Below are 12,515 nucleotides of genomic sequence, written 5' to 3' on the forward strand. Positions count from 1 at the left end.
CACTTCTTTATTTTATTTCTAGTTGCTCGACTCCTAAACCATATAGTTCTCTCTCTCTCTCTCTCTCTCTCTCTCTCTCTTTATCTCTCTCTCTCTCTCTCTCTCTTTTCCTCTTTCTCTCTGTTCTACATTTTATAAAAACAAAAATTTTTCTTCCCGTTCAATATACACAGACAGAGAACATACACATTATTATATTCATACATATACATACATATACTTATACGTCATACATGTATGCATAATTATATATCATATATATACATATATATTCATACATATATGCATAAATACATTTATACAATTATACACATGCGTGCGTACAGACGCAAGTATGCACGCATGCCGGTATGTTCGCAAGTATGTACGTACGCATGCATGACATACGCATGCATATATATACATATATATTTATTCACGTATGCGTATATAAATGTATCTACATATGTATTTTCATATATATATATATATATATATATATATATATATATATATATAATTTTCACCGATTGAAAGCCAATGTCCTCGTCCTCCATTTTTCCCATTCTTTTATCCCTAAGGCTATAGTGTTTCGTGATTTCGCCGGTCGTGATAAAAAATGTGGATTGTATCACCGGCTTCTTTCTTTGAATGAATAAGAATGAGAGAATGAATGAGAGAGAAAAAGAAAGAGAGAGAGAGAGAGAGAGAGAGAGAGAGAGAGAGAGAGAGAGAGAGAGAGAGAAATATTTCTAGTTATCACGGCAGGTAGCCAAGTTCTCCAAGCTAATCGATTTTTCCTTTACGAGCCAAACTTTTGTTCCACCCTTTACGACCGACATTATATACGCTCGGCCAGTGGGTCAAGAAGATTCCCTTCTCTTTTTACTCAACACACACTACACACACACACGCTTGCGCGCACGCGTTCAGCAAGTCATTTCTATAATATATGTACGTTTCGCATAATTATACTTTTACACGGCAAAACCGTTAGATATCATTGTGAATGAATTAAATCGATTAGAATTAAACATATATCTACGAGTCCAATTTATTCTACTTATTTCGAAAGTTAATATGAAAATTAATTTCTTTTTTTTTTTTTCTTTTATTTTTAATATCGTCAATATCGAAATTATTATATGCATTTTATGTATCCTCGTGTGTGAGTTAGATCGATTAAAATAAGACGAACAATTACGAATCAGATTTATTTGATTGACTTTGAAAATTAATTTCTCATTTGGAATATCGTCAATTTCGAAACAATTGTATATACGTTTTATATATCGTCGTGGATCTAATTAGATCGATTAGAATTAGACGTTTACGTTTACAAATCAGATTTATTTAACTCTCAATTTTCAAAAATTATGCAGTCTGTTCGTTTTCTTTGAAATTATAGACCTTTGAAATAATAGTATATCCTTGAAAATCAATTGCAAGTAATCAGATATACATGGCTATGTATTTACGTATTCTCTTATTGATTTTGTTTTTATTTGTTAATCGTTACCTGTTACTCGTTTTCGTTTCGTTACGTTTCATAACGTTCCTAACGAATTGATTATTCGTTGAAAATTGAATTTTGTTAAAATGAGATATAGGAGTTATAGGGTGAGAAATAAATCCTAAAACAAAACGATAGATTTATGTAGGAATGATTGTATCTTTTTTTTCTTTTTTTTTAATTTATTTTTTCTTTTTTTCTTTTTTTTCTTTTTCTTTCCCTTCTTCTCGTCATTATATCTAAAAGCTTTAAGATAAACTTAAATAGTTTTTGTGAATGACATCACAAGTGATTTTTTCGTAGAATGACGTGTATTGTTAAATCTGATAAGATTGGCATGTGATGAGGAGTATAATGTAAATATGTAAACGAAGGTGCGATAAATGTGTTGCGATATGTAAGATTTTTGAAGAGTTAAAAAAAAAAAAAAGATGAAGCAACCGAAATAAAACGTCTAAACTTGCAAAAACTTTCTGGAAAAAAAAAAAGAAAACAAAGAAAAGGAGAACGAAAAAAGAGAAACATCGAAACGTGAAACGATTGTAAAAGTAATTTCAAATTTCACGTTTGATCAAATTATATTTTACATTAAATATGTCAAATTATAATCACATTTCTACTTCATGAACGTCATTTTTTTTGTTATTACGAAAATAATATTCTGCAATGTTTCGTAACGATTACGTTCAATAATGTATAATCGAAGAAACATATTTTATTTGATTTTATTAATTCAAATAAGAAATTATATTATATGAATTATTATCCTCCTTGTTTTTTCTCTCTTATACAAATAATATTAAAAATATTTCTAATTTTGAAGATCGTTTCTTCTTTTGTCAGTGATACTTTATTTCTTTATTATTATTATTATTTAATAAAATAGTATATTTTAAATCAAATAATTTTAAATATTCTACACAAACACACACACATACACACACATACATAAATATTAACGATTAAAGTTAATATTTTATTCTTATTATTTATTTACATAATAATTATTTTAACTTCGTTTAAACGACATACGTTCGAACGATCGTCTCTACCAAAAGAAGAAAACAAGTATAATTAAATTAAAACGAAAAATAAATAAATAAATAAATAAATAAATACAAGAAAAAAGGAATAGAGAAAGGAAAGAAATAAAAAGAAGTCAATTTTGTCGCAGAATAGTTTAATTTAAGAAATCATTTGAGTGAATCAAAATTTATCTGAATAAACGTTTAACTCTGAACTCAAAGTGTTAACCTCTGTTATATGTCTGCACTTGTTCCACTTTCGAACATCTCAAACTCTATCTTTTTCTTTCGGTAATACGAACTTCCCTTGTCGTGAAACGCATTATTTCAAGTAGTATTATTTCAAAGGTCGTCATCCCAGATAATGAAAGCGAGACGCCTTCTATACTTATGTAGGATCGTCACGATTACATTCTCTAACGAGGAAAACTTAATTCATTTCTTCTTAGTATTAACGATGGTAATACATCTTTAGGATTCTCTCGATATGATTCTCGACACGTTCGTCTAACAACGTTCCTAATCAATATTTTCTCTATCTCTTTCTCTCTCTTTTGCTCTTTCTAAAATTCATTAAATTTCTACAACGTTGTGTAACTATCAAATTATATATACGTACATATACACTGTACATCTATATCTGTTAAAGTTTTTTTCTAATTCGTAGTTTTATCATTGAAAATTTTATTTTTACTTAGTATCTTCATTTTCTTGTGTTTTTTTTATTCTTTTTTTTTTTTTTTTTTTTTTTTTTTTTTTTTTTTTTTTTTTTTTTTTTTTTTTTTTTTTTTTTTTTTTTTTTTTGATTTACAACTTATAAGAAAGTAATTATTTTTATACGATATATAAAAATATTATTGTTGATGTAATACTTTGATATATTTAAAGTAATGTAATATTAATAATATTATAGTAATATCGAAGTATATATGTTATATATGATATTATATAAAATTATTTCAACTTTCATATTACAATGATATAATTTACGTACTGGTGTATTAATTGTAACTAATAATACTAATACACAACACATACACACACACACACACACACACACACACACACACACACATATGTGCGTATAATACAATATATTATAATTATATACTCTCTATAATAGTACACTCTATAATAGTATACTTTACAATAGTATTGTATACGGACGTTATACTTAACGATACTATAACTTTCACGTTATATCATTTGTTTCTGAATACGTAACATGATTATGTCGTTAATCGTTCAAACCTATCGATAAGAAAAAAAAAAAAAAAAAAAAAAAAATAAAGAAAAAGTTGAATGGATTAAAGTACACCTTTAATTCATTCCATTTGTATTCTTAATATTTATTCAAAGATATATACGATATATTTATTTTATTGATATTAATTTTTTTTTCCTATTATAAATCATTAAAATGATTTTGAATTTACAAAAAAAAAAAAAAAGAAAATGAAGAGTCATCGTATTTATATAAAAGATCTCTTTTTCTTATTTCTTTTTGCCCTCTCTTTTTTTTTTTTCTATTTTTTTTTTTCTTCCTTTTCTTCTGTTTATCTTTACCTGCAAATTTATGTTCGACAATTCCATAAAAAATTTTGACATGCGTTCGTCGTTCGTTCGTTCTACATCAAATGTTTATTTAAATACAGTATATAATATGTATATATATATATATATATATCATATATAACATTATATACAAGTAAATATCCTTTTTTTTTTGCTTTTCAATTTATTTCTTTTCTCTTATTTCTTTTTTTCTCACAAAAAATAAGCCAGTCTTAGTATTATATATTATATATGCAAAAATTTTCAAATTCGTTTCTGAAAATTAGTAATAGTTATTTTTGCCAAGAAAAAATATCTTTTGAAGATGATTTTCATTCGTCTATTTAATAATAACCATACGATTCCTATTTCTTGATTTTCATTTTATTTTCTATACAAGAATTTTTGATGAAATGTTAAGAAAAGGAATCACTTCGAGATTTTCTATATCTCGTTGGTTAAAATTGAACTCGAAAGAGTCATGTTCGCGTTTATGTGAGAAATAATGTTACATCGATTGATTCATTCACACACATGCGCACACACGCTTGTTCGAAATACGTATTTTATAGAAATTCGTTGTCTTCTTTATTCAGCAAAAATTTTGATGATATTTATAATATGACATCAAAGTAATCATGCTAATCCAAAAGAATAAAAATAAATCACATTTGTTTCATCAGTTGTATGTAGGTGTAACAACTATGAATTTATTTTTATTTATGAATGAATTTTATTTTTGAATTTGTCATATTATATTTCTGTCTTGATTATTTTTGTTTTTATTATTATTATTTTTTTATTATTTTTATTTTCCTTTTTTTTTGTTTTTGCTTTTGTTATCGTCTCTCTTTTTGTATAGGCGTCGTATAAAGTTATTGGATGATTCTTAAAAGTCTATTAACTATTTTTTTATATCTTTAATAATATGTTTATTTTTTGTAAAATAATAAAGTACACATTTGTAATACGGTGCATTTTAATTATTATTCAGCTGGTATTTATTTATTCGATACTGACCAGTATATGTACGTGATATATTTATATATATACAAGTATATATATATTATTTATATTATATTATTATATATATTATATATATATTATTATATATACATATGTATACAACAAAAATTATATATATACTAGTTTAATATAATTTTTCAATTATACTCTTCATAGTAAATTAAAATGGAAACGTTTTTACGATAGAAATGTTATATATATATATATATATATATATATATATACAAGTATATAATAAATATATACAAAATATATATATGTGTATATGTATATATATATGTATATATATATATATATATATATATATATATATAAAAGTATATACACTCGTTTAGTATAATTTTGCAATTATACTTTTCATAGTAGATTAAAAGGGAAACGCATTTACAACGATAGGAACTTAATACGCTATTTAATGTTCCACTTTTAATATTTTTTCTTTCTTCTTTCTCTTTCTTTTCCCTTTTTTTTTTATTATTCGATAGTTATGTAAAAATGATCAATATTCGCTGTATATTTTTTTATTTTGATCATTGCGATTTGACCTAAATTAATTTTAATTATCATCGATTTTATTTAACAGAAAATAAGGCAATTGAAATTGATTGGTGATGACATTGTTGTTATATATATATATATATATTTGTTATTAATCGATGTTGTAATATTTCATTTTATTTTATTTTATTTTTTTATTTTTTTTAACAAAGATTTACGTTTATACATTGGCATTTTTAATACTTATTTTTATTATCGTAAATATTCATTAATGTTCATACGATCGTTATTTTTTTGAACGAGAGATTATCGATCCACAAGCATTTATTATTTATACGATGATAACTATAAACACGAACGAGAGGACTTTATTCGAGTTATATAGAGAAAAAAGAAAAAGAAAAAGAAATAAAAAAATAACTTTAATAACTATCTCTAACGAGAATCATGTGCGATCTATTAATAATAAATTAGTAGCACATATATTACGTTAATACGTAATGTAAATGTGAAGAGAATACAGTGTAATACTAAAACTAAACTCATAACGTTTTCAATGATGCTTTGAATATTTATAAAGTAAATATAATTAGGTGCAACAATATTTATGCTTTCTAAAAAAAAAAAAAAGAAAAAAAGAAAGAAAGAAAAAAAAAGACGATAAAAAGATTTAAAACTGTCCTGGCTTTTTCTTTTTCTTTTTTTTTTTTTTTCATGACTGCTTCAATTTTTTTTTTTTATTTTATTCTTGACCTACTTTCTACGATAACACTGATATTTATCTATTCGAAAATCCATAACCATAATACTGAAAAATTTTTTTAATAAAAAATTCGTTTAATCTGCAGAAAATATTTATAATTAGTTTTGTCATACATTCTGTATCGAATAAAAAAAGAAAAAAAAGATCTAATATTTCAAAAGAGACAGAGACACAGAGAGAGAGAGAGAGAGAGAGAGAGAGAGAGAGAGAGAGAGAGAAAAAAAGAAATAAGAAAAAGAAAACTAATTAATTTTCTCTTCTTAATCAGTAGTTTTACTTTTTATTCTTATAAAGATAATACGCCGTGAACAAAAAAAGAAACATCTTATTTACATTCGTAGATACCTGCGAACGATAAATAACAGTTTTTTAATTAAATTCGCGTTTCACATCTTATGCAAACTCGATTTAATTATCCCCGAATGAACAAGTTAGAATTTATTTCTACTTTTATCAGCTTTTCTAAGACTTGAGACATTTTATTTATACACGTACGTATACACATAAACACACAGTAGCTATATATAATATACGTATATACCTGTATATAATAAATTCGTAAAATAAAATTAAATGCCCTTAGATTATTTATTAAAACGATTATATGATCGCTAATTACGTCATAGAGAACATGTACTCTGAACGTCTCTATTTCTATCTCTATTTCTTCTTTCTCTCTCTCTCTCTCTCTTTCAATGTTTCTCACATGAGAACCAACGAGTGACATCGAAAGAGGTCATTCACGATATATTTAAAACATTCAGAACGTCCGTTTTAGTTTCGCACGAAGCATGACAAAATATCTATTGTTCATAATCTTACGATGATTTTATTTCATAAATAATTCAATCAATTTATGCGAGTACATAAGGATCGAAGAAGTTATAACTGTAATATAAAACGATAACTCTAGCTTTGAAAATATTAATCTGCAAATTTTTTTCTTTTTTTTTTTTCTTCTTCTTTTCTCCCCTTCCTACCCCCTCTATCTATCTACCTAAAATAATTTTTTTTTTTTTTTTTATATATTAATTTCACATTTTTTTATTATCTATATGTCATAATAAACGTATGTAACGATACGTGCGACTTTCGTTGATATTAATGTACAAATATCTAGCTTATCAAATCGGATCGTCTAATCGCTTTTTAAAGTATGTATTTTCATACTTAAAATTTTTACAACGTTATTAAATGTATTTTTCTTTGTCCTTCCTGTTCTTCTTTTTCTTCTTTTTTTTTTTATCCTTTTTTTTTGTCGTTTCTTTCTTTATTTCTTTTTTTATCTTTCCTCATCAGAGAGCAAATGAATTATTAATTAAACGTATGATAAATTGTTTGTTGATTAGAATCGGTTTAAATTTGATGTAATGACGATGGGCGATAGGACATGTCTTGTTTTTATTTTTCTTTTCATTTTTTTATTTTTTTATTTTTTTTTTTTTTTTTTATTTATTTCTTTTTCCTTTTGTTAAACCGAAAACAGAGATACTGTAACCATTGTAAAGAGATAAGGAAAGATTACAATTAGCGATTAGAAAATATAATCAATTAGTATTAGAAAGTATAATTATATTGTTCGTAATATAAAGTATAATTAAATGATTGTAACATTTAATTAATTTATTTATTCTCTTTCTTTTTCTGTTATCGTGTTTTTTATTTTCTTTATTAGTAACACACACAGTACAGCAATATTATTTCTTTATTCTTATTCTCAAGGACATTAGAACATTAAATGCAATATAAAAAAGAAGTCATAGAAATGGAATATTAAAAGAAATATATATATATATATATATATATATATATATATATACATATATTAAAACAAAAAAAAAAAAAGTTTCGTTTTTACGTCGCAGAAAACCTTGGAACAATAGCGTTAACAACTTTATTTATTTGTTCGTTTTCTCTTTTATTACAGATAAACACGCATAAAAATCTTGTAAGAATCGTTTGGCAAACAGGAAAGTGCGAAAAGTGACGCTAACATGCCGATGGAATTTTTAGATCGATTACCCGTGCCCAATCTAAGAGTTTACACGACCCTCAGCTTTGCTGTACTATCTTGTTCCGTTTACTATGCTGCTCAAATTGTAAAAGATCCCGCATGGCGAGCAAATCATACGAGTATAATTGAGGGCATCGACGACATAATGGAAAATGGCACGACGACTTATCCCAAAAGTTTTGGTATGCACTTCAAAGAGTTACTGTCCTTCATGGCACAGGATCCTGCTTGCATTTGGGTAAGTTTTTTTTTAACTTTTTAATTTTTTTGTAATTTCGTATATACGCATATATATTTATATATATATGTATATATTCGTTTATTTATATATCAATTGTTTGTTTATTAATCAAAGCAAAGATAGAACATGACGATATTTCATTCGTTTTTTGAAATGAAATTTCAGTTTTTTTTTTTTTTTAAATTTTCTAGAAACTTTTCACTTGTTTAATTTCTAAACGCAAATTACGTATCAAAAATTTTAGATTACATTTTGTTTGATTTGTTAAATCAAAGTTTAAAAGGAACGTCCAAGTAATTATAATTAAGAAGGATGAATATCATTTTTGATAATAAAATATTAAATTATTGTAATAATTTACGTTTTTTGTTTTTTTAATCTTTCTCTATTGTTATATGTAATATTAATATTTATTTCATCAAAGTATTAATATGAAATATTCAATGTATGTGTGTTGTGTTTAATTGAATAATTAATACACATATATAAAATATATATAAAATTATGAAATTAATTTATTATTCTATTAATAATAATTATAACAATTAGTGTGCCTTCGTATTTTTAATTTCAATCTATGAAATATTAATTAAATCATTATAGAATAATTTATCATTCCATTAACACTACATTATTATAAAGTCGTTTAATATATTATTAAATCATTGAATCATCGGTTGAACAAAATTAAATATATATGAGCATATATCATCGTATTATTAATAGAAATTTGTAAACAGATTTTTTATATTTATATATACTAATCAAGCAAGAAGTCTTCATAAACGGATAATCGTTAATTAATGGTTAAAAAAATATTTATTATTATTTAGCAAGAATGCCGATATGAACATAAGTTATATACCGACGTTTATTAATGACTATATTCAGTTATTTTTTATTCAAAAATTTATTATGAAATATGTATTAAGTTATTTAAATATATATATATATATATATATATATATATATATAGTAATTCTTATTATGTAACTATTACCATTCGTAATATAATTGCATCAGATATACTAAAAAGTTTAACAACTTTACTCGTTAATTGTTTTTCAATTTCATGCAAGTATGCGATTATTCTAATTATGAATGAATTATCGTTTCTTTTTTAAATGGAATTTTCAGCTAATTTCTATAATAAAATTTAGTACTATAGTGTGTGTAAAAAAGAAGGGAATCTTTTGTAAAAAAAAAAAAAAAAAATAAGATAATTAATATTTGCATGAAAGAGAGAAAGAAAGATAAAGAGAAAAATAGAGAGAAGAAAAATTCTAAATTTGTTTAATCTAAATTGTTTATTTTTTATCCTACTATCTCTTTTTATCTTTTCCTCTTTCTCTTTCTTTCTATATATATATGTATATATTAAATTAAATAAGAATATGTATACAATTAATATATATAACATTAATATATAATTAAATTAATTAAGAGTATATATATATGTCTATATATATATATATATATATATATATATATATATATATATATATATAAAAATATATATTCTTAATTTTATATTTCTTCAATAATAACTCGAAATATTCACGATAATATATGGATATATTAGTTATCTATCTTACTCAATTGATTGTATATATTAGGATAATTAGGTTTCCTTAAAATAATATTTTCGATATTTTCATATATTTACTGTTTATATGATTATACATATGTAACGTGCGATAGCCAATATACATATTTCGAATAGTATTTTACAAATTATCTATTAGCATGAAAAATCGTTTTAGACCGAATTTCTTTATTTTTCAGTAATATTATTCATTCGTTGATTGACACAGTAACACTAATACAATCAAACAATATTGTTATCTCTGAATATGATCTTCCATGATCTTTGATGATATTTAATCTCGAATATTTAAATAGTATACTATGAAACATAATATTTCATAGTAATATCAAGATTTTTTAAATCTACGAAAAAGGTTTATATATTTTTAATTCGAAAATTCAATATACTTTTCATTTTTATTTATAAAAAAAAAAGAAAAAAAAAATCCGACAAAAAAAATATTCCATAGAAAGTATATTTCAACTATTAACAAAAAAAGAATACGTATACGTTATCTATCGACGTAATTATTTATAAATCAACGTAAATAATAGTATACAAAAGAATAGAAATACGAATAATTCATAAATCTAATAATTTCTACAAAAAAAAAAAGAAAGAAAAAAGAAAAGAAGAGAAAAAGAAAAAGGACAAAAAGATGTTCACAGTAATACTGATATTAAAACTGATATAATCTTTATTTTTTCCTTTTCTTTAATTTTTAAGTTTCGGAATACATAATATTTCAACAAAATACAATAAACAATATTTCAACGTATATAATAACGTATATAATGAACAACGATTTGTCATATAACGTAGAATTTATAAAAAGTTTTCCCAAGTCCTCGTATCTATAAACGTTTTGATTTATTTTCGTCTTTATTGCTAATAAGAAAGAAAAAGAAAAAGAGAGAGAAAGATAGATAGATAGATAGATAGACAGAGAGAGAGAGAGAGAGAGAGAGAGGGAGAGAGAGAGAGAGAGAGAGAGAGAGACAGAGAGATTGAAATATCGAATGAATTTGTCTTTGAGTTTTCCGATTTTCTATGGGAAATATCATACGTAACCTCTGTCGTTCATGGGTAAAACTTGTAATGGAGGAAGTGGATGAGGAGGAAGAAGAGGAAGAGGAGCAAGAGGAGGAAGAGGAGGAGGGCTGAAGCGTCGTGCGAAAATCGATGCTCGACCATGACCCGGGAAAATCGATGTTGCGCCGTGGCGAGTCGACCCAGACAAGACTCAACCAATGCTATATCTCCTTTATTATATTATCTATACTTTCATTAGTTAATCTTATCTCATTGTTGTTTATATAGACTTTGTTTTATTGAATTCCTTTTAAAAAGGTGTCACTCAAATTTCTCATATATCATGTGTGTGTGTGTGTGTGTGTGTGTGTAATAAAAAAAAAAAAAGAGAGAAAAAAGATACTCTAGAAAAAATATTCGAAAAAGATTACATTTTATCTTGTTTCTGTGTCGAACACAGCGCATTATTTTTGAAATTTTCAAATCTCCATAACTCGAGCATATCAAAATGTTTCGTTTCCGAAAAAATTTTATTTTAATTAATTCCAGCGCTAGTTTTTAATATTGTGTGCGTGCGTGCGTGCGTGCGTGCGTGCGTGTGTGTGTGTGTGTGTGTGTGTGTGTGTGTGTGTTAAGTAATTAAGTTTACTATTGAAATATTTTTTTTTATATATAGTTTTACTATCTTATGATACATTATTAGTTATTATATTATATTATTAATATTTATATTATATATACTATATTATTTATTTTGATATGTGCAATATGCTATCGTTGTTATTAAAATATTATTATCTCTAATATAAATCTTGATATTATTGTATGTTATAAATTTATGTTTAGTATATCTCAGAATACTATTATATTAATTTGAATATTTTACATCTAAATTAATAATATATAATAACATTAATAACAATAATAACAAATATATTTTGTTATATAATAATACAAATTTCTACGTTAGTTATTAGAAAATTTAATACACATATACATATCCAATAATAATAATAATAATAATAACAAATTCAACGTAACTTATTAGAAATATCAATATGCACATATATATACATATACATATATTTATATATATATATATGCAATAATAATAATAATAATAATAATAATAATAATAATAATAATAATAATAGATATATTTATTTATATAATAATAAAAAATTCGACGTAACTTAGCTTAATACATACATACATACATACATACATACATACATACATACACACATATATATATATATATTTATAAATCTACATTTATATG

General features: G+C 24.1%; 1 protein-coding gene across 3 annotated transcripts in view; it reads left to right on the forward strand.

Moving 5' to 3' along the window:
* Positions 1-12,515, forward strand: part of LOC122634944 (E3 ubiquitin-protein ligase AMFR-like) — a 43,466-nt gene that overhangs the window by 6,288 nt on the left and 24,663 nt on the right. For all 3 annotated transcript variants that reach the window (XM_043824492.1, XM_043824493.1, XM_043824494.1), the window contains exon 3: positions 8,286-8,610. In XM_043824492.1, the coding sequence (XP_043680427.1) occupies positions 8,353-8,610 (258 nt within the window). In that variant the 5' untranslated portion in view covers positions 8,286-8,352. The remainder of the gene's footprint in view (positions 1-8,285; positions 8,611-12,515) is intronic.

This window comes from Vespula pensylvanica, chromosome 16 (genome assembly GCF_014466175.1).
Source record: "Vespula pensylvanica isolate Volc-1 chromosome 16, ASM1446617v1, whole genome shotgun sequence".
Lineage (NCBI taxonomy): Eukaryota > Metazoa > Arthropoda > Insecta > Hymenoptera > Vespidae > Vespula > Vespula pensylvanica.